Source organism: Triticum urartu, chromosome 6, assembly GCF_003073215.2.
Source record: "Triticum urartu cultivar G1812 chromosome 6, Tu2.1, whole genome shotgun sequence".
Classification (NCBI taxonomy): domain Eukaryota; kingdom Viridiplantae; phylum Streptophyta; class Magnoliopsida; order Poales; family Poaceae; genus Triticum; species Triticum urartu.
The window spans coordinates 149,779,987-149,807,616 of NC_053027.1; the positions used below are offsets into that span (position 1 = coordinate 149,779,987).

At 50.8% G+C, this 27,630-nt stretch overlaps 2 protein-coding genes across 3 annotated transcripts; both read left to right on the plus strand.

Annotated features, from left to right (window-relative positions):
* Window positions 1–3,868: 3,868 nt before the first annotated feature.
* LOC125517444 lies at window positions 3,869–6,879 on the plus strand. Its single transcript, XM_048682647.1, has 2 exons — window positions 3,869–5,766; window positions 5,854–6,879. Exon 1 carries the CDS (start codon window positions 3,869–3,871, stop codon window positions 4,943–4,945), a length of 1,077 nt encoding a protein of 358 aa, XP_048538604.1. The 3' UTR covers window positions 4,946–5,766; window positions 5,854–6,879.
* Window positions 4,106–27,630, plus strand: LOC125517443. Of its 2 annotated transcripts, XM_048682644.1 has the most exons (14): window positions 4,106–4,238; window positions 21,634–21,707; window positions 21,831–21,913; window positions 24,118–24,314; window positions 24,395–24,497; window positions 24,592–24,851; window positions 24,935–25,138; window positions 25,279–25,368; window positions 25,452–25,562; window positions 25,647–26,000; window positions 26,086–26,223; window positions 26,298–26,534; window positions 26,615–26,660; window positions 27,343–27,630. In XM_048682644.1, the coding sequence occupies exons 4-13, from the start codon at window positions 24,126–24,128 to the stop codon at window positions 26,657–26,659; spliced, it is 1,731 nt and encodes a 576-aa protein (XP_048538601.1). In that variant the 5' UTR covers window positions 4,106–4,238; window positions 21,634–21,707; window positions 21,831–21,913; window positions 24,118–24,125; the 3' UTR covers window position 26,660; window positions 27,343–27,630. The 2 variants fall into 2 exon arrangements, with proteins under 2 accessions (XP_048538601.1, XP_048538602.1); XM_048682645.1 differs by lacking the exon at window positions 25,279–25,368.

Here is a 27,630-nt window from a genome sequence, read left to right on the forward strand (position 1 = left end):
TGTCAATCGATATGTTACTTGCCCGAGATTCGATCGTCGGTATCCCAATACCTCGTTCAATCTCGTTACCGGCAAGTCACTTTACTCGTACTGTAATGCATGATCCCGTGAACAGACACTTGGTCACTTTGAGCTCATTATGATGATGCATTACCGAGTGGGCCCAGCGATACCTCTCCGTCATACGGAGTGACAAATCCCAGTCTTGATCCATGTCAACCCAACAGACACTTTCGGAGATACCCGTAGTCTACCTTTATAGTCACCCAGTTATGTTGTGACGTTTGGTATACCCAAAGCATTCTTACAGTATCCGGGAGTTACACAATCTCATGGTCTAAGGAAAAGATACTTGACATTGGAAAAACTCTAGCAAACGAACTATACGATCTCATGCTATGTTTAGGATTGGGTCTTGTCCATCACATCATTCTCCTAATGATGTGATCTCGTTATCAATGACATCCAATGTCCATAGTCAGGAAACCATGACTATCTGTTGATCAACGAGCTAGTCAACTAGAGGCTTACTAGGGACATGTTGGTGTCTGTTATTCACACATGTATTACGATTTCCGGATAACACAATTATAGCATGAATAAAGACAATTATCATGAACAAGGAAATATAATAATAATGCTTTTATTATTGCCTCTAAGGCATATTTCCAACAAAATGGTACAGGGCGCACACACCCTGTTGCCATCCAAGTGCGTTGTGGCCCAATATCTGTCCTCCCGCCGGTTTTTTGGACTGGGTTATCTATGGTTTATTTTTCACCACTTTTTCTGTTCGGCTTTGATTGGTTTTCGTGTTTTTTTCTTTTTTCCCATTGCTTTTTCGTTTTACTTTTTATTTTGTTTTGTTTTTATTTTTCCTTCTATTTTTTCTTGTTAGGGTTTTCTTTCTATTTTCTCTTCTTTTATTCATTTTCAAATAATGAATTGTTTTCATTTCCGTGAACCTTTGGAGATTAGTGAACTTGTCTTCAAATTCGCTAACATATTTAAATTTTGTGAACATTTTATAAAACTGGCAAATGTTCTAAATCTGCAAAAAAATCAAATCTTCGAGTTTTTAAAAAATTTGTGAACATTTTAAAATTCTGAGAACTATTTTTCATATCTTCGATTTTTTTCAGAACTATTATTTTCCAAAATTCTTCCAAAAATTGAAGTTTAAATGCAACTTAACTAAACGCTTTCCTTTGTCCACCAATCCAAAAGAAGTACAATCTCACTCATTGAAATGGGAAAAGAAACTCCGAGCTTAGACTAAACTGACAAATTTTTTTGGTAAATTAGTTCGATGCTTTGCTTGTGGAGCTACATTATTGGAGTACTGAAGAAAAATCTATTTTAGTTTTGGTACAAACCAACTGATGCCAGCAAGTGTAAAATTTGTTCTTACTATATTCTGCACAATCTACCAGAAAAAAAGTCCATTTACACTCCTCCCCCCACCGGCCTGAACTGTCGAAGGTGAGGAGGATAGCAGTTGGCAAAGATGAATATGTTAGTGCAAAATTTAGATTTTCACAACAGATGAATATGTTAGTGCTTAATTCTCTCTTCTAGGTTTAGACTGATGCTTAATTTAGATCAGAAGTGGCAACAAAAGACCAGCTACAACCCCCCTATACGCAAGTAGAAAAAGTGCCCCCACAAGTTATTTGTAGGTTGCATCCCAGAACCACTTTGATTTTTTTTCATTTTCAGAATGGTACCAATCAAAATGCGTCCAATAGCGAGCAAGAAGCTAATTTCTCTAAGAAGAAGAAACAAGTCAGAAGCATTAAGAAGTAATGTAGTATCTGATAATTTTGAGGCTTTAGGTTTTCATATACTATAGTTGTTGAGCTGCTGGCTCCTTTTGTTAATTGTGCACTACTGAGTGAATCTGCAACAGCTAACACAGTAATTCAGTTAGCCAATGTTTACATGCTCATGACCCTGCATTGCGGTTTGCTGGTCAACATGCAGAGTTGGATCATAATATTCAATAGAAAAGACTTAATAACCAGAAGCGAAAGCAAGTTAGACAGAGTTAGTAAATTTTCTTCCAGATAGAAGAGGGCAGTGCATGAAATTTGTGGAGAGGGATTCTAACATGAAACTAACGTACATTTGAGCAAAATCCATTTTCACATTTACAGCATTTAGCAAACAGGAACAGTATTGTGTTGAGCAACAAAAATAGGATTTTCTTGAGCTCTTTTATGGTGTACATTTCTCACATTATTTGGCCTTTTTCTTGGCAAAACTCTTGCCTGATTTTTTCCTCCTCCTATTAAAACCTAGCACTTTGGATAGCCGTTCGAAAAAAAGGAAATAAACAGGAATCTTCAGGTCATGAAGCAAAAGATAGAGTTTGTTTACTGAGGAAATAAGCTGGGTGGAAAAATAGTGGATCACTTTTGCAGAAAACATGAATGAAAAACTAGTAGATGTGTGTGTTTGTGCTTTCAATTTTGTTATAACCAATTAGTTTTTCTAGCTCTCCTCGAGTGAATTTTGTAGTAAGCCTTTAATTTTTTAATTGCTGTGTGATGTGTCGTCAGTCAAATCATGTCTCTCAACTGTCAGTTTTCTTGTTTTTGTGCTTCGTACCTAAATTTATGAAATTTGAATGCCCTTATGTGCATGCATGAACATGAGCATTGCTCTTGGTTAATTAGTTTTTGCACGTACACCTGTGCTGTGCATGAGCTATTTTGCTCGTGTAGGTACCAGCTGGTGTGCGTATCCGTTAGGCTCATACATACGACGTGAGCCAGCAAATTCAGAAGAAAAGTACGTACAATTGCCAGAAAGTGATGCTTATCTTATCGTCAGCATCGCCCGTGCTGACGTGCACGCGGAGCAGCCTACCGATCGAACTACCTCGTGTGGCGGGGCATCGTTATCTAGCTGCTGCTTATACAAGGCCACAGCCACATTACAACTCACGCACCACCACCAACTCACCCGGACGCACGCATGCACAACGGCGTGGCTGCCTCTGCCACCGACGACATTGCTGAGCTTGCGATCACCTCGCTTCCCCTCGACATGCGGTTCCGCCCGTTCCATCTGAGGCAGTACGGCGGCTTCTGGCTCCTGGAGGAGTTCCTCATGGTCGTTCTGGCCGTCCACTCGGTCTTCGAGCCGAGGCCGTCGGATGTCCTCCTAGCCAGGTTCCCAAAGTGCGGCACCACCTGGCTCAAGGCTATCGCCTTCTCCACGCGCAACCGAGCCGAGCACCCACCATGTGACCTCAACCACCCTTTCCGCCATGGCAACCCCCATGATGTCGTCAGGTACCTGGAGATGGCGTTCGTGTAGTCGACGGACGACAGTGGAGCAGTCGATGCGTTCGCGGTGCTCCGTTCACCACGCGTGGTCGCCATACACCTTCCCTACTCTCTCCTGCCATGGCGCATCTCCGCGGAGGAGTCCGGCTGTCGGATCGTGTACATCTGTGTCAGCGCCCTACCTACAGGAGGAGCACCAGGGCCACGAGCGGAGGCAGCCCAACAGAACCGGCCCAAGAGGGAGCGAAGACCTTGCCACAAGTTCACTGGGCCTCAATGGATCTCATATCTCTTCGACCTGAGCAAGATATGATAGGGTGGAGTAGGTGAGAGGAGACATCCTGGCTTGGATCATACTGGCGGCGACGGCTTGTAACCTGCTCCCCTTTCTTCCTCTCTGCTAGTTCATCTTCCTCCTAGCAAGATTGTATCCCAACCTGTAATGATCCTATTTAATCCAAAGATATTGAGAGAGTAGCTAACACGAGGTATCAGTCGCCAACCACCATCCTTCCTTCATTGTCGCCCTGGAGACGCGCCGCCAGACGAGCGACCGACAGCAGTCGCTCGCGACCATGGATCCCACCCTCAAATCGTACCTCGACAAGCTCGCGGATACCTTGACGAAGGCCAACGAGGAAACCCGGGCAGACATCAAGGAGCTCGCGGAGCGGATCGACCACCAGTCCACACAGGTGGACGCTCTCACAGCGTGGAAACCGGACCTCGAAGCCCGCCTCTCCAAGCTCCAGGAGACGGTGGGCATACTCCAGAGCGGGCGGCCTTCTGCGGCGACCGCATCTGCTGGTGGATCGAAGAAGACGGATCTCCCTGATCTGTCACCCATCGACGCGATCCATGGGCCCGATGGCCATGGCAAGTCGCTTCAACCACGGGGTGGGTTGTCGGCGGGCGTCGTCCCGCCAGCGACCTCTCCGGCCAATGGTACGCTAAATTTTCACACCCCCATCAATTACCAAGAGTCTGATCCATCCCTAGGTTCTAGTTTCCCTTCAGGTCATCTTATCGCGGGGCTAGGCCAGGCTTCCCCATCACTCTCGTTTCCCCAGTTCTCCGGTGACAACCCAAAGATATGGAAAACTATGTGTGAGCAGTACTTTGCCATGTTCCAAATTCATGACACTTATTTCGTTCCTATGGCCACCCTGCATTTCACTGGTTCAGCAGCCATCTGGCTGCAATTAGTCCAGGGGAAACTTGCTGGTCTCGATTGGGAAGCATTCTGTACCTTGCTATGCACTCGATTTGGACGCGACATGCATCAATCGATTATCCGTCAGTTTTATGCTCTGCGTCAAACTAGTTCTGTGTCTGATTACATTGAGCAATTTGAAAACCCCATGAACCATCTTATCTCCTATTCTGATGCTGTCCACCCACTTTATTTTCTGACGAGGTTCATTGAGGGATTGCACACGGATATCCGTACTGTGGTGATGGTACAACGACTCAAGGACCTCGACACTGCTTGTGCACTCACCATTCTGCAGGAAGAGGTGGCTGAGGGACAGCGAGGATCCTGGCACAACCGACACAATGCGACATCCTCTTTGGGGCGTGCTCGACCTTCAATACCATTGGCGCTACCTCCTCCACCGGGTCGATCACCGACCACCTCGAACATTAGATGATTGCAGAGGGACAGAGGCAGCTCGTGCTGGTAGTGATTCTTCCAAGATCACGGCGCTGCGAAATTTCCGCCGAGCCAAGGGATTATGCTTTAAGTGCGGCGAGCATTGGGGCCATGATCACATCTGTCCACCTACAGTTAAGTTGCATGTCATTAAGGAGATGTTAAGCTTGTTCAACCTGGATATTGTTGAAGAGGAAGCTACCACAATTGAACAACAACAACTTCAACCGGATACAAATTGAACAAGTGTGGCAGCTCTCGACCAATGCAGTCTCGGGAACTGAGGCACCCAGTTGCTTGCAACTACACTGTTGGCTATAGGGACAGAAAGTTCTGATGCTGGTCGACTTCGGTAGTTCAGCCTCGTTTGTTTCTCATCACTTATTGCCCAGCTTGCAGGGAGTGCATACTATGCCCAAGTCTGTTAAAGTGCTTGTAGCCAATGGATCTAAGTTGTGGTGCACTCAGGAGGTCTTGGGATGTTCTTGGTTTGCACAAGGGCACGTGTTCTCCACCAATTTCAGATTGTTACCCTTGGGATCTTATGATGTCATATTGGGCATGGACTAGCTAGAATACCATAGTCCCATGCTCATCGATTGGCCAAGCAGACGTATGCAGATTGAACATGAGGGATTCACGATGGTTTTGCAAGGGGTAATATCCAACGCAAGCAAATGTGAGACTCTGAATAGCGTGCAGCTGGCAAGCATGGAGAAGCAAGCAGCTGTAGCCTACGCTATACACATCTGTTTTGCCACTGATTCAGATACAATCACTGAACTCAATTGCACAGAACTCCCGCCAGAGATTGTGCAGGTACTCTTGGACTATCAGGATATCTTTTTGGAACCTACGGGATTGCCACCAAAGCGTGCGTGTAATCACACAATTCCCCTGATGCAGGGAGCACAGCCAGTTAACATACGGGGCTATCGACACAAACCTGAATTGAAAATGGAGGTGGAACGACAAGTGGCAGAAATGTTGAAGGCTGCTCTTATTCAAAAGAGCAGCATCCCATTTTCCTCTCCCATCATCCTAGTCAAAAAGAAAGACGGCACCTGGCGCATGTGTGTCGATTATAGATGCCTGAACGCCATGACCATTATCAGCAAGTACCCAGTGCCAGTTCTCGAGGACATATTGGACGAGCTATCAGGGGCATGCTGGTTTTCCAAATTGGACTTGCGCTCAGGATATCATCAGATTCGTCTAGCAGAAGGGGAGGAATACAAAACTGCATTCCAGACTCACTCTGGACATTATTAGTATAGAGTGGTACCATTTGGCCTCGGTGGAGCACCGACAACCTTTAATGGGGGATTGACTGTCACTTTAGAACCAGTGCTATGTGTCTGCGCCATGTCTTTCTTCGACGATATTCTCGTCTTTAGTCAGTCTCTTACTTTGCACGTGCAACATCTACGACGGGTTATGGCTCTGCTATGAAGAGATCAATGGTATGTGAAGAAATACAAATGTGTGTTTGCTCAGCAAGAAATCAAATACCTCGGCCACACAATATCTGCACAAGGGGTAACAACAGACTCTGACAAGGTCCATCAAGTGGCTGCTTGGCCTGTGCCAACATCGGTCAAGGAGGTTCGAGCCTTCCTAGGATTGGTTGGGTATTACCGGCGCTTCGTTCACCAATTCGGTATGATAGCTAGGCCATTAACTCAACTCCTATGCAAGAATGTCCAATTCCAGTGGACGGAGGCCACCCAGTCAGCCTTGAATGCTCTTAAGGTCTCCCTGACAACTCTTTTGGATTTCACGAAAACATTCGTCATTGAAATAGATGCATGTGAATATGGAGTGGGAGCAGTGTTACAACAGGAAGGGCATCCCATCACGTACCTCAGTAAAGCATTGGGCCCTCGCACCAAAGGTCTCTCAACTTATGAAAAAGAATACCTTGCCATTGTAGTAGCGGTCGACCACTGGCGACCCTACCTATAGTTTGGTGAATTTCTGGTGAAAACGGACCAACGTAGCTTAGTGCACTTGGAGGAACAACGCCTCCATACCCCATGGCAACAGAAAGCCTTCACCAAATTGCTTGGGCTGCAATACCACATCTGCTAGCAGTCGATGCGTTCGCGGTGCTCCGTTCACCATGCGTGGTCGCCACACACCTTCCCTACTCTCTCCTACCATGGCGCCTCCGGCTGCCGGATCATGTACATGGACACAAAGGATGCATTTGTTTCCTTGTGGTTATTCGCCAAGAAAGGGGCGGCCGTCGTTGCACAAGCTCGAGCCCGAGCCCGAGCCGACGAGGACACGGACATGCAGCAGCCGCCGCCGTACACATTCGAGGAGGCGTTCGAGCTGTTCTGCAACGGATTATGCGGGAGCGGCCCACAGTGGCGCCACGTGGTGGGCTACAGGGACATGATCAGGAAGCGGTCGGAGAAGGTGCTCTTCCTCCTGTACGAGCAGATGCTCTGGGACCCGTGAGAGCATCTCCAACAGCCGTTGAACGCGCCGCGCGCTAAAAACTACTTTGTCGCGCGCCCATCACCTGGTTTGGCGCGGCAGGCAGCGCTGGCTCCAGCAGCGGCGCTAAAATGCAGAGCGCGCGTGCAGCTCCAGCAGCACGCAAAAATGCAGCGCGCGCGACTCTCGCACAAATAACATATGCATTCCAAACACAAGAAAAAGATCAAACACAAACAAGATAAATCAACAATAAATAGTTCAATTTCATTATTATAACTCAAATAAACAGTTTATCATTCAATACAACAAATAGTGCAATAACACAACAAATACTTCAACACTACAACATCGAACGCACAAATCATGATGCTCTTTGTCGTTCATTCCATGCCCACCACTCCTCAATGAGATCCTTCTGAAGATCATCATGCGCTGCGGCACGTCGAATGTCATGATAGGAGGCAACAAAACAGGCCACCCTTTCAGCCCTCCGTCGCACTCGCACGGGATGTCCCAAGAGCTCATATTGAGAGTAGTCTACATCTTGACCATGCTCATTCTCGATGATCATATTGTGCATGATCACACAAGCGTGCATGATGTACCAAAGCATTTTTTGATCCCAAAATCGAGCCGATCCTCTCACAATAGCAAATTGGGCTTGCAAAATCCCAAAAGCTCTCTCCACATCTTTTCTAGCCGCCGCTTGAGCATTGTGGAAATCAAGATTTTTCGTACCTTCTAGTTTTTCAACGGCTTCACAAATATTTGCCACTTTGGGTAGATCCCTTCCGCAAGATAATAGCCATAGTTGTATGTACGGCCATTTGCTACAAAATGCACCGGTGGGAAATCACCATTTGCAATCTTATTCATCAGTGGTGACCGGTTGACAACATTGATGTCATTCAAAGATCTAGGCATTCCAAAGAATGCATGCCAAATCCAAGTTTCCTGATTGGCCACCGCTTCAAGGATTATAGTGGAACCCTTTTTTTCACTGTGGAATTGCCCATGCCATGCCTTTGGACAATTCTTCCAACTCCAATGCATGCAATCTATTGAGCCAAGCATACCTGGGAAGCCGCGGGCTTTGTTCGTCTTCAATAGCCTTGCGGCGTTGTCGGCGTTCTGGGAACAGGGGTCCCCAGACTTGCCTGCATGCGGCCCACGGCGTGGCTAAGCCAGCAGGTCGTACGGCCCGTCTTCACCAACAAAGCATCCAAGACCCTCGCGAGGGTCCAAGCCTCGCGAGGAGGACGACGCAAGACCTCTTCTGGGGTGGCCTAGCCAGGCAACCTCACGAGGAGCGGAGATATCAAGGCGGAGCAAACCTCACGAGGCCCTCGTGACGTGAGCCATAACGCACGACAGCAGGTGGGCGCCAGGCGGGCGCCAGCATGCGCAGTGTCCTTGTTTCCTTTTTGGTGCTAAGGAGGCTAGCGCAGGCGAAGAGTATCGAGGCATTAAGCAAAGGTTGCTATATTGGTGCAACAAGACCAAGACCAGGAGGACGTCAAGATGGAGGTCATCGTGGAGCCCAAGACGGCGTCACCGCCAGAGCTTTTTGCAGGCGAAAACCACTTTTGTCAGGATAGCTTGTACTAGCTGCCCCCTTCAAATTTGCCCGCCGTTGTTGGCTCTCTTTCCGCTCGATATTTGGGAAGAGGAGCAGGGTCTATATAAGTAGAGCTAGCCACCATAGTAGAGGCATCTCATCTTAGCTTGGTCCAACCCAGACGAGAGCCTACTCACAAGAACACCTCAACCTCAGGAGGCTGTTCTTTCCTTGTACTGTTCATCATCAGCCCTAGAGGCAATCCACCACCACCACACTGGAGTAGGGTATTACACCACAATGGTGGCCCGAACCAGTATAAACCTCGTGTCTTTCTGTGTTGCGAGTTCGTCGAGTTCGTCCGTGAGATCTTAGCAAGCTAGGGCATAGATTGGTGGGAAGGAAAGACTTCGCGCGCACCCTAGTGTTCGAACCTTAAGGGTTTGCCGGAGCCCCACATCCGACATTTGGCGTGCCAGGTAGGGGTGCGCCGTAGCTCCCCTTCCATCAGTTCGTCGCTCCGTCGTCTCCATGGCGGACGCCCGCCGTGCTCGAGCTGAGCGTCGAGTTGCCCTCACCGCCCACATCGCTCAGACGGCTCCCGTCGGCGGGCCACATCGTCGTTCTCCGTCTCCCGCCGGCAACGCTGCCACCAGCCCAGCAGGGAACGAGCAGCGGGCGTCCTCGCAGCATCCTTCGGTGCGACAGGACGGCCGCACCGCCACTCCATCACTGACCCCTGCTGGATCTTCGTCTCACGCGCACCGCGCTCCCATGGAGGCATGGGCCGCGCTCCTCGCAGCGAACGAGTTCCTGCGCTACCGCCCCGTCGATGACCTCTACGAGGAGTGGCTCGACCGCGCCGCCGAGCTCGTCCGCGCCGCAGGGGGCTCTCCAGTGTTGTCCCACTCTCTGCCTCCCCCTCAACTAGCCGCGGGCAACGGGGCTCATGGTGTGCCTCCACCACCTCGCCCCAAGACGGCGCCTTGGCACCAAGGCGCGCGGCTCTGCGGCGTGATCCGCCGCGGCCGGCGCCCGCGCGCGAAGAGAGAAGCTGCCAAGAAATTCTGCGGCCGCGAGAAGCTGCACCTGCGCTCCCCGCGCCACCTCGTCAAGACGGCACACCGCCCGCAGCAGTGCAGCGCGGACCTTGTCAAGACCAAGCTCCACCTCCTAAGCGGGCCCTGGCAACCACAGCTGGCTGCCGTGCGTTCACCCCCGAGCTGCGTAGCGTCGCCTGGCCGGGCAAGTTCAAGTCAGATCTACCTCCTCGCTACGACGGTACCGCCGACCCCGCGGAGTTCCTGCAGCTCTATGAGATGAGCATCGAAGCGGCCAACGGCGACGAAAAGGTCATGGTGAACTGGTTTTCCATGGCTCTCAAGGATGGAGCTCGCTCCTGGATCTTGAACCTGCAGCACGGCTCGATCTCCTCCTGGGACGAGATGCGCGACCGCTTTGTCACCAACTTCCAGGGCACTTGCGACCGCCCACCGGCCGCGGGTGATCTACGCCGCATCAGGCAGCAACCAAGGGAGACCCTCCAAAAGTACATCCAGCGCTTCAACAACACCCGCCTCAAGATCCGCAAGGTCACGGTCAAGGCCATCATCTCCGCGTTCTCTGACGGCGTCCGTGACATCAAGATGAAGGAAGAGCTCACCATCCATGAGGAGCTCTGCACATCTCAGGAGCTGTTCAACCTGGCGACCAAGTGCGCAAGAGCTGAGGAAGGGCGCCTCTCTCTCCTTGAGCTGCCAGCCGTGGGCGCGGAGGAGAAGAAGGCCAAGGCTAAGGACGTGAAGCACAAGGAGGTAGTTGTGCTCGCAGCGGAACCCGATATTAAGCGGGGCAGAGATCAGCCCGAGTCATCCAAGAACAGCCGACCGTTCTGTGCCTTCCACAACCTGAACACCCACAACACCAGCGACTGTCAAGAGCTCAGAGCCATACGAGAAGGATGGTACGGTCGACGCCCCGAGTGCAACGACCGGGGCTACGGCCGCGGAGGAGGACATGGAGGCGGACGCTGGGACGACTGTGGCCCACACCAAGAGTGGCGCGACCGGCCTCGTGAGGACCGCTGGCAGGACTAGCCTCGTGAGGGCGCCTGGAGGGACCCACCACGTGAAGATCGCTCCCAGGGCAACGTCGGTCTTCCCCCGTTGCTGCCACCAAGAAGGAACGACGACCACCACCAGGACGAGGGGGCTGGGGGCTTCCTGGAGCCGCGTGCGATCGCCTGCATCTTGGGCGGCGCCCAGGCCCCAGCCTCTCAGTGCATCTTCAACCAGTTCGCTCGCGAGGTGAACGTGGCGCTCCCCAAACTCGAGGCCACGCACCCGCTCAGGTGGTCCCAATGCGCCATCACTTTCAACTCGGCGGACCAGCTCAAGTGCGCAGCCACCGCCGGTGTCCTCCCTATGCTGTGCTCCCTAGTCATCAGCAATGTGCAGGTCACCAAGACCCTCATCGACGGCGGCGCAGGGCTCAACGTCCTGTCCGTCGACACGTTCGACAACCTCCAAGTGCCTTATGAACAGCTCCAGCCCACCAAGCCTTTCTCAGGAGTGACCGACGGCCACACCGATAGGGCAGGTCCGCCTGCCCGTCACCTTCGGGGGGCGCATGAACTACCGTACCGAGCTCATCGACTTCGACATCGCGCACATCCGCCTGCCGTACAATGCCATCCTCGGGTATCCAGCCCTGGCCAAATTCATGGCAGTCACTCATCATGGCTACAACGTTCTCAAGATGCCAGGAAACGAAGGAATTATCACGGTCCCATGTGAAGATAGGGATGCGGTGTGCTCCCTCAAGCACGCCTTTCAAGCCGCAGCAATCGATGACCCCAACAGCAGAAATGAAGGCCCTCTGGAGGCCATCCCCAAGAAGAAGTAGCCGCGCCGTGCAGGACCTCAGGAGGATGGCGTCGTGGCAGGAGCCTCGTCAGGACCAGCGCCCGCTCCAGGGGCGCCTCCCTCCATCGCATAGGAAGGCGCGCCCGGAGCCTTCCTCGGGCAAGGCTCGGGGGCTCTCTTCTGGAGGGTCTCAGACCTTACCAACCTCACGAGGGAGGTGCTTGGGCACCACTTGGAGGCGTGCTTCACGGCACGTGACCCTCAGGAGAGCACAGGGCAAGGAGTGCCCACCACTCAGGAGTTCATCACCAGGACCACCTAGGAACTGCAAGAAGCAAGAGCCATGCGCGGCAACAGTCGCCCACGAGGCGCAGCTCCATCATCCTGGCGAGGATGTTGGGCTGCGTGTCTGCATCGACGTCCCAGGGCTCAACAGGGCCGCATCTCAGGAGCGTTTCTGGCCTTCGGGTGTGGGTCGCTGCGAGGGCCCGCCGCACAGCTAAGTTCGAATTCCTTTTGGCTTGCCGAGCGTGGCGTCGGCCTATCAGCGCAACATGCGACGTGTCCTGGCGGCTCAGGAAGCCAGGTACCACGCCATTATGGAGGAGATGGAGACGGTCTTCAGGGAACCTCCCGAGCCCCCAGAGCCTCCCGAGGCTCAGGGTTTTGGCGGCTCATGAGGAGTCATTTCTTCAACGCGCGCCTTCAGCTACACCAACTCTACTTCGTCTACAGAACTAGGTGACATCTTCCAAGCTCGTTTAGCTGGGAGCGCCCCTCCGGCTGCATTATTCCCAGGCCGTGTGGGCCCGTCCCTGCGGCATGTATCCCTTTTGGTTACATCTTTAGCTTACCTTGTTGGGGGCGCCCCTCGGGCTGCATCATCCCCAAGTCGCTCGGGCCAGACCCGGTGGCATGTATCTTCCTGCATTTATCTGAATTGATCTGCTCTCCATGCTTAACCTACCAACTGCTGTCACCTGTGCGATTGCTTCCCACCACAGGTTTGTTCATCCTATGCAATCCGCTTGCACGTTAAAAGGGGGGCTCCTGAGCATCGCGACTCAGGAGCTCTTACTGGCTCTCCAGCCCTCACCCCATGGCCTTGACCATGGCATCGCGACCTGGCTTACCAGCGGCGGCTGAGCTCGCTCGAGGGCCGGGACCTGAGGACGTAGAGTGCTTGCATCTAACCGCCTTGCAGGGACACACAGTCACCAAGACTCAAGATCAGGCGCAACCCGCCTTGAGGTAGGGCCTCGTGAGTCCCGCGCTGGCTCACGAGTGCCCAAATACACCTCGCACCCCTGCCGTGCAAGCCACGTGTCAGGGCGGGGCTGTACACGCCTCGGGGATTCCTCCCGGAGGGCCCCCATCCCACGCCCAAGTGGAAGCACCATGCTTCGCGCTGGCTGTCGACACTGCCGAGGAGCGGCTATACCCGTGCACAAGCGGAAGCACTATGCTCTGCGCTGGTGATAAACAACTAAGGGCGGCCCCACGATCGTACCAACCTCAGGGAGCCCAGAGCTCAGCGCCCAGCCTCACCACAACGCCTCCCCTTGGGAGAGCAACACTAGGGGGCTGGGCACGGGGGCTGCGCTCGGGTCACGCCCAAGCACATGCCACCCAACTAGGTCCCCCGGACCTGGGCGTCGCGCGCCCCTCCCGAGGCCTCGGCGAGGGCAGGTATGGAAATTGTTTGCACGTCAAGGGGGACTCCTGAGCATCGCGACTCAGGAGCCTAACTGGTCACGTAGCCCCTCACTCTTTGGTCTGTCCTGGTGTCCGGTCGGCCCAATGTCGGTTGAGGTATGCGCGTGGCCGGGCTCTGCCGACGTAGAACATTGATCTATCCTCACGAACTCTCCCTATATGTTGTTTGCGTGTCAAGGGGGACTCTTGAGCATCGCGACTCAGGAGCCTAACTGGTCACGTAGCCCCTCACTCCTTGGTCCGTCCTGGTCTCCGGTTGGCCCAATGGCGGTTGAGGTGTGCGCGGGGCCGGGCTCTGCCGACACAGAATGCAAAGCAAATAGGAAGGAAATCGCAAAATCTCAAAGCAAATATTACAAGCATATTGTTCTCACAATACCAAATGAAAAGTCTAAACGCCTCCACGAGGCCTGATACATGTCACAAGAACGAAACGGGAAGAATAGCCGCAGGTCACCCCTGGATATCACCATCGCCTGCAGAAGGTGATCCCTCGTGGGCAACGATGTTCTCACCTTCACCACCAGCCATAGGACCCGCGTCGTCGCCAGACAGAGGATCGGAGACAAAGCCGCGGAACCTCCCCAGCAAGGCCTCCACTTGACCTTGTACAGCCGCGGCGGCAGCTTCGCAGTGATCTTCAGCCACAGGCTCCAGCAGCTCGTCAAGGCGAGCGCTGGGGTCGCGGAGGTGCAGATGGCTGAAGACGCGAGTCAGCGCGGCTGATGACAGGACGCGAGCTTCTGCTTCCACCATAGGACCGAGGCCATCAACGACCTCCTCAAGCGCCTTCACCACGAGAGGAAGCAGCTGGGCGGGGCCGTCCTCGTAGAGTGTCTTCAGCGCCTTGCGAGACCTCTTCTCGAGATCGGTGAAGGCCACGCGGTCCTCGGCCAGGACTCGCGCCTTGGCATCAAGATCGGCCTCCCTCGTCCCCATCTTCTGCTCCAACTCTTCCAACCGGTTGCGCTCGGCGGCCTGCTTCTTCCCCAGCTCCGCCAGCTCAGCATCGCGATTCTTGACGGCTTCCTCCTGGGCCTTCATCTTCTCCTCCTTTGCTTGGCGGCAGCGTGCCTCTTCGGCATGCTTGTCATGCAGGCTCTGCAACTCGCCCTCCAGCACTTGGCAGCGGTCATAGACGGCCTTGGCGTCTTTCAGCGCCGCTCTCACGATCGGCTGCAGCTCTGGCAGCTCCTTGCTTCTCCTCCTTGGAAGCCGCAGCAGCCTGGCCCAGTGCCGCGCGAACCGCCAGGTCGGAGTGAAGCCATCCAGAGGCCGACTCCAGACGCCCGGCCACCAGGCGCGGCTCCGCGCTCAAGAGATCCGCCTGCAGCTGGGTCATCTCTGAAAGGGCACGCTCCAAGACAGCAGCGGGAGCAAAAGAACCAGGGAGTGGAGATGCTGCGGTGGGAGGAAGCGACAGCGTCACCGGGGCTTGGGAGACCACGGGTTCCGAAGCAGCTGGGACCTCGTCAGCCGCGCCAAGCGCCGGCACCTCCGGAGCCCGCGGGGCCATGGGGGCTGATTCCACGCGGCGATGTTCCCCTTGGCCCCACGAGGACGACCGGGCTAGGGAGATGCGGGCGCTGCTGCCTCCTTTCTCTACATAGGGAGGCATGGCCGCCGTATCTTCCTTCCTCTTCTTCGCCGAAGACGCCGGCCTGATCAACCAAGGGTGAGCGTCAGGAAATAACAAGTACCGGCAGGGATAAAGCGAAGCTCGAGACACCTACCAGTCCAGCACGAAGTACTCCACCTTTCGCTTGTGAAGCTTGAAGCCTGACAGCATCGGGACCTGAAGGACAGGCGTTCGGGCTCCGGCAGCGCCAGGCGGTGCGGAGGCAGAACCCGATTCAGCCCTAGGAGGCTTTGGGGTGGAGGCGGCACCACGGACCACCAGCGACGACCTACCCTTCGTAGGGATGAGGGGTTGCTCCCTCTCCCCTTGGTAGGCGTCGGCTTCGGCATCATCAAGAAGGGCGGGGAGAATCTCGGCCTTGCTCAGAGGGGAAGTCTCCCCCACCTCTTTCGGGGTCTTCTCCGAGTCCACCTCCTCTTCCCCCTCTCCGCGGGACTCACCAGAAGACACCTCCGTCGGTTTCTGCGCCATAGGAGCTTCCGGAAGCGCCGGCGGCACCAGCCCGCGCGCATCAAAAGTTGGCCTGGAGGCGACGAATTCCTCCTGGTCCCTGCGTTGGAACAGGGGAACGAAGGCGCTAGGCGGGTACTCCTGGTTGTCCCCGACTATGAGGCGAAGGACGGCGTCCAACTCATTGCCAGGCAGGTCCCCTGGCCTCAGGCGGGTCTTGTTTTCCTCTTCTTTGAGCTCCTAGAGGGGGCGCGCGTGCCTGGAGTGGGGCAACCCGCAGCATCAAGAACTCCCTCAGGAGCATCGCCCCATTATCTTGGCCGCCCTCGCGTTGCCCGGCTTCAGGTCGGTCATCATCTTCCCCAACACTGATGATGCCCTCTCGTCGACAAGCTCAGCCTTGGGCCACCCCTTGCCCTGTCGGGGCGCTTCCGTCGGCAACACCAGGCACGGATGGGCGTGCTTGGCGTCCATCATGACCCACTTGGATCGAATGTTGTCGGCTCTCTTCATGGTGCTCGAGATCGAGTTGGCCTTGCCGCAGGCGACGAAATTAGCGCACCCGGAGGCGTGCTCGCTGCTGACGCGGAGGAAGAAAAAATGGCCCAGGAGCGCCACGGACGGCATCACGCCCAGGTACGCCTCACAGTAGTAGGCAAAGATGGACAGGAGGAGGACAGAGTTGGGATGGAGGTGCAATGCCTGCAGCCTGTAGTGGTCAAGGACTTTATAAAAGAAATCAGAGAAGGGAGGAACCAACCCAACAGCGACGCTGCTCGAGAAGAAGGGTAAGAAGGTGCTCCCCTCAGGCTTCGGCTCATCGGACGCAAGCCGGAGCTCCGTCTTCCCCCACTCGTTGCTCTCTCCCGCTGTCAGCAGGCGCACGGAGGCGAGGCTCTTCTCCGTGACAGTGGGCGCCTCAAGAGCGGGCTCGTACCAAGCCGGTGCCGAGGAAGCCTTGACCTTGCGCGGCGCCATGAGCGGCAGTTGCAAAGCAAGGCTGGGGCAGATCTGGAGGTAACGGCGGCGAAGAGCGAGAAAGGGGATCTGGAGCGAGGCAAGGAAGAAGCAACGAAGGCAAGTGATGCCTGCGCCAGCCTTTTGTCAGGTCAAGCAGTTGCCGAGTAAGCATGTGGAAGCGGAGATGCCCACGTCCAATCAACCGCCACGCGTCAACCGAGGCCGCAGGCTTTGGGCCCCGCGGTGCTCCGTACTTGGCCCTTGGCTTCGCCGCGAATCCAAGCCCGAGCGCACCTTGGGCCCGGGGACTACTGTCGGTGTTCTAGGAACGGGGGTCCCCAGACTTGCCTGCCTGCGACCCACGGCGTGGCTAAGCCAGCAGGCCGTACGGCCCATCTTCACCAACAAAGCATCCAAGACCCTCGCGAGGGTCCAAGCCTCGCGAGGCGGACGACGCAAGACCTCCTCTGGGCTGGCCTAGCCAGGCAACCTCACGAGGAGCGAAGATATCAAGGCGGGGCAAATCTCACGAGGCCCTCGTGACGTGAGCCATGACGCACGACAGCAGGCGCGCGCCAGCACGCGCAGTGTCCTTATTTCCTCTTTGGTGCTAAGGAGGCTAGCGCAGGCGAAGAATACCGAGGCATCAGGCAAATGTTGCTATATTGGTGCAACGAGACCAAGACCAGGAGGACGGCAAGATGGAGGTCATCGTGGAGCCCAAGACGACGTCACCGCCAGAGCTTTTCGCAGTCGAAGACCACTTTTGTCAGGATAGCTTGTACTAGTTGTCCCCCTTCAAATTTTCCCGCCGTTGTTGGCTCCCTTCCCGCTCGATATTTGGGAAGAGGATCAGGGCCTATATAAGTAGAGCTAGCCACCATAGTAGAGGCATCTCATCTTAGCTTGGTCCAACCCGGACGAGAGCCTACTCACAAGAACACCTCAACCTCAGGAGGCTGTTCTTCCCTTGTACTGTCCATCATCAGCCCTAGAGGCAATCCACCACCACCACACTAGAGTAGGGTATTACACCACAACGGTGGCCTGAACCAGTATAAACCTCGTGTCTTTCTGTGTTGCGAGTTCGTCGAGTTCGTCCGTGAGATCTTAGCGAGCTAGGGCGTAGATTGGTGGGAAGGAAAGACTTCGTGCGGACCCCAGTGTTCGAACCTTAAGGGTTTGCCGGAGCCCCACATCCGACAGGCGTCTTCCGCATTGGGAGATCTCAAATACTCCTGGCCAAACACTTGGACAATTCCGACTGCGAAGCGCTTGACACACATGATGGCTTGGCTCTCACCCATAGCCAAGTGATCACCAATTAGATCAGCCGGGTTATCGTATGCCAACATACGCAAAGCGGCTGTCACCTTCTGAAAGGTGCTATGCCCGAGCTCTCCGGTGGCATTTATTTGCTGAAAAAACCGGTCATGTCTCGCTAGTTTCTCTGCAATGCACCTGAACAACTCGGTGCTCATCCTAAACAGGCGACGAAAGTACGACTCTGTGTATGTGGGATTCTCCGCAAAATAATGCCTGATCAATCTGTTGTGGGCATCGATCCTATCCCTCCAATTTTTCCGCCGACCCATAACCAAACCACCATGCTTTGGTTTTTTATTGATGTGCATAGCTAGGATCATTGCAAGATCCTCCTCCTCTTCCATATCAAATTCTTCTTCGGAAGAATCATACAATGAACTCATCTACAATGTTGAATACTAGGCTATAAAAACTACAACCAACATGCACCAAATTCATGAAGTTGAGCAATACATACCTTACGGACGTTTTATCGAACACCTTGCGGGCGCCGAGCGGCAGCGAGCGGCCGCGCGCTGTTCATCGGAGGACCGCCGCACGCGAGGGCGGCAGTGACTAGAGGGAGGCGGAGGAAGCCACTGCGGCACGTGGATAGGCCGGGGAAGCGCCGGAACGGTCGCCGGGTGGCGCGGGCGGCGGCGGCACCGCAGATGGATGGGGTGGGTGGAGTTGCTAGCGAGCGCTCGAGAGTCCAACGCGCGGGAGCGGGCGCAGCAAATAAGCGGTGCGCGATGGCGTTTCGGCCCGCGCGTTGAACTAGATATGCTACGCGTGCAATTTTTACACCTCCGCTAGAGCGTCCGGACCGGTAGCGCGCGCAAAAAATGCTGATTTTTTAGCACGGCGGCTATATAGCATGGCTGTTGGAGATGCTCTGAGCAACGTGAAGAAGCTGGCGGAGTTCATGGGGTGTCCGTTCTCCGGTGAGGAGGAGGCGGTCGGGGTGGTGCAGGCTATTGTGGAGCTGTGCAGCTTCCAGAGCTTGAAGAACATGGAGGTGAACAAGAGTGGCAGCCAGGGTCCGGCGGCACACGAGTCCTTTTTCCGGAAGGGTGTGGTCGGGGACTGGAGCAACCACATGACACTGGCGATGGCGGAACGGCTGGACAGGGTCGCCGAGGACGCACTGCAAGGCTCGGGGTTCAGCTTCGCCGTTGCGGGGTCGTCCTCGTGAGTCCTGAATGTGCTAGCGACATGGATGCATGCAAGCATGCATGATGTTGTACCCTTGATGTATCATATATGTTGAGCCCTTTGTGCGTTGTGCTTGATTTTTCACAAGTCGAAAATAAAGCTTGTGGTCGTGGCGCATTTTCCTCACAGACAACTTCCTTGGCACAAGCCACCTCCATTTACAAACACAATGATGTCCAGTCTCTTTCGATTTTGCATCGGAATATTGGATGACAGATAAATAGGTTGCTAGTGAATTGGGAATCAGCTTCATGCAGTAAGACAGACAAATCAATCGATGAATCGGCTTCACCAGGAAAACAATTGTCGGCCATTCAAAGTCAAGTACTCCGATCCAAATTACAAGAAAAATACTGTAATATTTTTCACTAGTTCAGTACTGATATCATGAATAGCCACAGGTGCAACCTACTACACTACATCACAGATGCTAATCTCGCTTGAAACCTTGAGGGTGGACGCGGTCGGGATCAGCGAGGATCGGCGTGGTGGGGATCGGCGGGGCAGGGCGGTGCATCTCCTCTTAGCTTCTGCCAGCTCCATGTAAGCGATCTTCTTGCCGGCAGCATTGGTCGTCGCAGAGCGTTTCTTTCCAACCGCTTCCTTGGTAGTGTTTGCCGACTAGACGGCGGCAGGTCCCTTTAAGATGGAAGAGATCGGCGCGGACCGACATGTTGACGGAGTGGCAGATGACTTCTCAGGAATTCTCACGCTCCCTATGCCGAAAACCTTCATGGTGGACGAGGTCAGGGTCCTCATCGTGCGCTGGACAGGGGGGCTCTTCGGAGCTTCTCCCAGGTCCAAGTATGCGACCTTCTTGCCGGCAGCATTGGTTGTGGCGATTCTGGCAAACGGAATGAGCGCGGGTCGGTGCGGCCGTGGCAGCGGCGGCGCTGGAGCAGAGCGTCTGTTTGCTACCCCTTCCTTCGTAGCGTTGGCCCGGTTCATGAAGACAACGCTGTTTGACGTGGAAGAGATCAGCACCGATTGGCGTGGCGACGGCGATGCACTACACCATGCACCAAAATTCCCTACCGGCGTGTGTTGGGAAAAAGTCACCATTGCCGACCAACAATATGTCAGAAAAATTTCTAACGGACTGTGGGTCGGGAAACATCTGTTCAGTTACACACTATCGGTCGGGAATGGTATAGCATATATCATCAAACAGTCGGTCGGGAAATCCTTTATGGCCCATGGACCATCGGTTGATAAATAACGCCGACTGACATTCTGAAGCTAACTGGGCCTCGCGCGCGAACGGCCAAATTTTAGCGCCAATAAACGGCCCAACCCGCGAACATTTTCCCCCAAAAACCCAATCTCCTTCGTTCCCCTCGCACGTACAGGACAACCAAATCCCTAGCTCGATCTGTTCGTTCCCCACGCACGCCGCCAGTGCTCCCGCCGGTCGATCCCACGCCGTCCCACTGCCGCCCCACGCCGTCCCACCGCCGCCCCACGCTGCCCTCCCTCTGCAGCGCCGCTCCACCGTCGCCCCACGCCGCCCTCCCTCTGCGGCGCCGCTCCACTGCTGCCCTCCCTCTGCAGCGCCGCCCCACACCTTCCTGCCCCGTCAATGTCGCCCAACGCCGTCCTGTCTCTCCATCGCCGGCCCCATGTCCTAGTGCTCTCTCTCTCCGGGCGCCTCTCTCCAACCAGCAGTAGGCGTGTGAGCATCTTGGGAAGCGGCAAGCCACCCTCCCTGGACTGACCTCCCCCATCTCCACCGTCCAGCTCTCCAAGACACGTAGCGGCAGCGGCAATGGTCGATGCGGCTGAGGTACAACTCTTCCCTCTCTGTCTTTACCTCCCCCCCTCTCTCTAGGCTTTGTTGTGAGAGTGGGCTGGTGGGGAACGGGGAGCTCCGGCAGTAGGGAACGGCTACACCTCTTGCTTTTCTTCTCCAGTTTGATGTGTACTGCAGCTAGTCTTATTGTGAGATACTATGCAGGCAGAAAATGTGCTAATCAATGTACAGAGTAGAAGCTTGGTGGTAGCAATATGAACTAATTCTAGAAGTTGAGCTGTTGTGTGCAAATTTTGTTTTTTTCCCATTGATGTTCTGTCCTTTAATTCCACCGTCCCGATAGAAAGGAGTTTGTAGTCATCGGTATCGAGTTTTCTTGTCTGGATGATCTGAAGACAAATGAAGAAGAGTTTAACTATAAAGTTAATACACAAAAAGTGCGCTGAGGAGCTAAATATTGTCATGCATATGGATTGACCTTGCCAACAGTATGTATTACTTCATTAAAAAGCATCATCTTGACTTTTAGAATCATGTTTCCTTTAAAAGCATGCAACTCGAACATACATCCAAAAAACTGGAGTCTCTGAAAACATACAACTTAACTGACCTGATGTTATACCTAAATTTCAGTAACAAAAATTTTAAACTTGAGTTTCTCTTTTGTTTACTGAAGTAGATTTTGAAGTGAAAGAAAACATGGCAGAGAGCTGTAAATATATAAAGCACTGCATCTCAAAAGTTGTAGTCTACTTGTTCATCTGTCTTGTTTTTTCTACAGGTAACATAGAGGAGCACTGCTGGTAACATTGAGCCGACAAAGAGAAGTTGTAGAATATTTGTTGCAACCACTAGGTGAGTTTCTCTTCCCCACTCAAGTCCAGAGGCCCTCCATATGTGTGGATGTCATGAATATGTAGAGATGCCTCCTCATGTTTGACACTGACTTTTATATTGTCTAATTATTTTGGTTATTAGGATTCTTGCTGCCAACGACTCAGCTTCCAGCAGCGGTGCAACGATCCCCCTCCCGTGCTTGTCGCTGCATCCTCCACCAGTTGGTGAGTCAACCACAGCTTTGTTCCATTTTATTTATGGTGGTATCTGCCTTTACTGTGTGTACTACCATTGAATTGGTTCTATGATTCTTCGTTTCTTTTCTGCACCAATTTATTTACAGTACTTAAATTGATTCCTTGCATTCTCTGGTTTTGATATTATTCGTTCAGGATTTAGTGTTGACTTGGTAGTAACCAATTGTGAAGCTAAGATGCCATGGATAAAGGTTGGATGGATGCGTCTAGGTATAACGCCGCATATATATTTTGTTTTGCTTATATGCTGAAACTATATATAACACACTACACATGTACACTTGCATGTAGGCATACAGAGAAGTACTTACAAGGGCTCGCCAAATTCCTAGGCTATGCATTTAATAAATCATCGGTTGAGAATAAAATCTTATGTCCTTGCAAAAACTGTGTGAACTCGTACTGGAGAGAAGAGTCTGAAGTCCGTGAGCACCTAGTATGCGAGGGATTTGTAGATGGCTACAAACAGTGGATGTTTCATGGAGAACGTGTCTCTTCTTCTTCCATTCCTCCAAATCTAGATGAGGGTGACGACAGGGATGAGGGCGATGATATATCTGATTTGCTAAGAGATCTTGCTGCTGGTTTGGATAAAGGGGGAGATCTTGAAGATGATTGTGGTTTAGATCAGGATGATTCTTTTCTAGAATCTCTCCACAAACTTGACACTGATTCTAGACAAGAGCTATATCCAGGCTGTAAGAATTTCTCAAAGCTTCGTTTCCTAGTGAGACTTCTTCACACCAAACTGCTTGGAGGGTGGTCTGATAGAAGTTTTGATCTGTTGTTAGATCTACTAAAAGATGCTTACCCTCAGTCCGCAATACCCGAAAACTCCAATGAAGCTAAAAAACTAGTCAAATGCCTAGGACTTGGGTATGTTAATATCCATGCATGTGAAAATGATTGCATTCTATTTTGGAAGAACAATGCCAATGCCAATTCATGCCCAGAATGTAAGGCTTCAAGATGGAAATCTAAAAGGAAGAGTGCAGATGGGAAACGTGTCCACAAGGTTCCTAAGAAGGTTCTTCGTTACTTCCCAATAAAGAAGAGGCTTCAAAGGTTGTTTGTGTGTTCCAGAACTGCAGCTCTCACAAGATGGCATGCAGAAGAGCGCACACAAGATGGCTTGATTAGGCATCCTAAATATTCCCTCCTTTGGAAAGATTTTGATGAAAAAATAAAGATATCCCTACTATGTATTGCTATTAGGTTATTTCTCTCCTCCTTGTCAATTGATAAATATAACCTATATGCAGCAAACATATGGATTTCCTTTCTTCTATTGGTGTTCGAAGTCATCGAGAAGTCAAGCGTGTGCATTACGAGACATTTCATGAGTGGTTTAAATTGCACGTAAGTGGGCATGTGACTGTCAACCTATAAGACATATAATTCCATCCCATTGTAGAGTAACAATAGCATTTCATAATCACAGGTGGCAGAAATGGGAGATGAAGCACCTCATGAGATAAAAATATTAGCTAAAGAGCCAAACTTGGTTGCTATGAAGTATAGTAGCTACACTATAAATGGGGTAGACTTTCATACACAATCATATGATGAGGGCTGCTCATTTCAGAGTAGTGGAGTAGCTCTTGTTGCACAAACCACATACTTTGCAAAAGGAAAAGGTGACAATATTAATGTAAGAAATAAGACCTATTATGGCACTATAAAGGAAATTCTTGAGTTGAATTATCAACATGAAGGGAAAGTAGTGTTGTTCAAATGTGACTGGGTTGATAATCATGTAGAAGATGAATGGGTGCAAACTGATCAGTTTGGAATCACTTCTGTGAATTTCAAGCATTTGTTCAATACCGGTGAGAAAATATCAGACGAGCCCTTCATATTAGCCACACAAGCAACTCAAGTTTACTATGTTGAAGATCCCATTGATGCTGAGTGGTCTACTGTTGTTGTTCCATCATTATATGACATAGAAGAATCTAAAGATGACAACGGTAATGTTTTACGTGTGACGTTGCCTGATCCATGTACTGCTATACGTGTGAGTGTTGCGGATGGATGCATTGGTTCTGCTAGGACAGATATAGATGGACTAGTTCTTAAACCAAGTGATATTGAAAAAAAGTAAGTGTTGTGTATGATCCTCTAATGTTTTGTATTTTCAGCGATGTACTCACATAGTGTGTCTTTTGCAGGAGGAAAAATGGCAAGCGCAAACGGAAGAGCTAAAGATGGTGGGGTCACAGAGGAACAACTGAAAGCGGTAGAGTATGAACTACTGAGAAGCAAGACCATTGAACAGAATGATAAACGGCTAGCAGCGGTACGAGCAACAAGAGCTTCTATGCAGGAAGATATGGAAGCGAACCAAGCCCCCAAAAAGAAAAGAAAGGTATGTAGCTTCCATCACATTCATGTTCTACCTGAAGGAAGCAAATGTAGCTTGCAACACTAACCTATATATCTATGCAGGCACCCTCCAGCGCACCTGTAAGCGCGAATGAAGGACGTGTTTTGAGGTCTAGGGTATCAAAAGATCAAGATCATGTTGATCCTGAGCATCAGCCTTCCAAAGGTAGCCTAATGTCACATGCTAGAATTGTTCATATTCTAACCTAATGTCACTTGCTAGAATTGTTGTATGACTATGTTAATTTTCTTGCGTGAAGAGATTACTCATGAGATTGATGGTGATGGTAGTCAAAAGAAAGGTGGAAGAAAAATTACTCGAAAGTCTAACATATATGCAAGGCTGAATCAACCCAAAATCCATATTCCACTTAATGGGGATGGCCAGCCTGTTGGGTCAGATGCAACCGAATTTGCCAATTTCATTGGTACTTTGGTGAGGAAGCATATACCACCTGCAGAGTTAGATTGGCGAGATGTTGATGTAGAGAAAAAGTTGTTAGTGTGGGAGACCTTGAAGGTAGAAATGAGCATAATTTATAACTTACACACTCTTTTTTAAAGCCATCTAACTGAGTGTCCTGTTTTCTCTCATTTTAATAGGCATTTTATGAGCTGGACTCAACTGCTTTGAGCTTTGTTATCAACACTTCACACATAAAATGGAAGGATTGGAAGTCAGATTTAAAGAGGTACAAGTTTGATGCTGCACTCACTGATGCACAACTTATGAAAAGACGTGACAGCAGAATTAGTGAAGCTGACTGGAAGACCCTTATTACTTATTGGAGATCTTCGACATTTGAAGTAAGTCATCCTGCTAATCAAAACTGTAGTATATCTTTGCAGCACACTCTGTCCTGGACATAGATAAACAAATATGCATGTAATGATTCTCAAAACACAAACAATATGTGTGATAAATCTCCTTTACTTTTTGCTTGTAGTCTCGTAGTGCTATCGCCAAAAAGAATCATGCCAATGCAGTACCTCATACATCTGGCAGCAAGAGTCATGCCCGTGTTGCCAATGAAATGGTAAAAAAAATTACCCCAATTATAAATGATATGCCACTTTGATTCAGTGACTAATGCATATTGAAATAAATAAATGATTGTAGGCTGTCAAACTTGGGCATGATCCTCGGAGAGATGAAGTTTATATCGAAACACATACATGCAAGAAAGGGGAAAGGAAAGGGAGTTATGTGCCGCAGGCAGAAACAACAATTGTAAGTCTCTTTTGCCATGCTTTTCAATATTGCTCAGAAATTGTAGAAGTAGAATTTACAGAGCTCGTAAATATCATTTTGCAGAAAGAACTCATAGAGAATGCTGAAAAGCACCCTGAATGGAAGGAAAAGAGCATTCAAGAAGGTGATCTGTTTGCACGCGTATGTGGAATGAAGGAGCCCAGGGGTCGTGTCCGTGTGTTAGGTCTAGGTCCAACACCTCAAGATTTGGGCACACCGGGTACACGGGGTAAATTGAGCACAAGAGTTCTAGTTGAAATGCAAGGGCGTCGAAAAGCTGAAAATCGCTATAACATGCTCCAGGGGCATGTGCAACAAATGGAAGAAAGAGTGAACCAAATGGAATTGATGTTAGCTTCACAAGGAAGGCATAATCTGGAAACTCCTAGCTCGCAGCATGGTTCCAATTCTCGACAAGTAATGAACTATTTCCACATCCTTTCAATGCATCATTAATCCATCTTGCATGCACTAACTCTATTTCCATATTGTTGTCTCGTAGAACTCCGGAGCTGAAGCTGAGGAACATAATGACGCTGAAGAAGATGTTGAACAGGATGATGAAGAGCCATTTGTTCAAAGAAGAGTTGTTGCAAAGCACCCTGCAAGAAGCTCATCAACCTATGAAGATGAAAACCTTGTAATCTTCACATCCTTACCTATATGTTTAAATTCTGTTTTGTTTTCATGTTTCTAAAATAATCATTGATTCAGATTGGTATGGATGTGCTTCTTTATGCATGGACTGGTCCTGAAACTCCTGTTGCCAAGGCAACAATTATCTCAGTTGACCCAGACACTATTGTGGGCGGAGAGACCCTTGGACCAGGAACTTATGAGGTTCCTGTCAATGTTGCTATTGGAAGAGATGCTACGGTGCCTTATGAATATGACGATTTACAAATTATTGCTGATGCTATCACAAGGTCCATTGCATGGCCATCTAGCAAGGTAATCACCAACAATATGTCTTTTGTCCACTTATCTCAAATTGTTTGATATGTGATATTGACTCATGATCACTTTGCTAGATGAAACCCTATAAACCAGGGGCATCTTCCTCATCCCGCCGCTAAGGTATTTTTGAATCCCGAGCTAGTATTTATTTTTGAGCTACAAAACCAGGGACCGAAATGAACTTAACCAGAACCTTGTATCTTCTTCTTCTTACATGGTGATGGTCTATAATTGTTTTGGTTATTCTCTTCTTCTAAAGTTTGGCTAAGTTAATGTACAGTTCCTAGCTTACATGGTTTAGCAGAATTAGAAGGAAATAATAATGTTATGCAAAAGTTGGCTTTGGTACAGTTCTACTTGCCACATGCCTAGAGGAGCTGGCTGGCACAAATTTCTAGTTGCTCTCCAGCACCAACCAAACTAGCCTGTAGTGCTCTGCACAGTAAAGCATATATTTTGAACTAAAACTGGGAGTCTGGACATGCTAAAATGTTGCCTTATGTCTAGATGATGGAAATTTAACTTAACTCTGTTGCCTTGTGTTTCTCCCAGTACACCTCTGTATTGCTCCTATTTCCTGAAACATACTACATGGTCACGTTGCATCGATGCTTTATTATGTCAAATGAAATAGAGATCTAATTAGCACATGTTGTGGCATTATTCTTAACTTGCCCTATTTTTTGTAACACTAAAATCCCCCAGTTTTTTTATTGCCAATTGCCATAGTGCTTTATAAAATTATCATTATTGCCATTGTCTCTGAATGCATGCACACCGGGGACATTTTTATTCTTTGTAGGAAATACATACAGAAGGGTCAGGAAGTAACCAGGAAGATGCCAGTTTGCATCAGCTACAGATTTTCTGTAATGGAGCAAAACCAATGTGTCTTTTAGGTCTCATTATGTAAACCTATATGGCATCTTGTCATCTGGGTATTTATCTTGTCATCTGGGTATTTTGTGTAATGGAGAAAACAATGAATCTCGGACATGCATCTATCATTTTGTAAACCTATCGGGCGATTCGGTCACAAAACCATAAATGGTTCCTTCACTCTTGAGAAGTAATTATTATGTTATTCTTC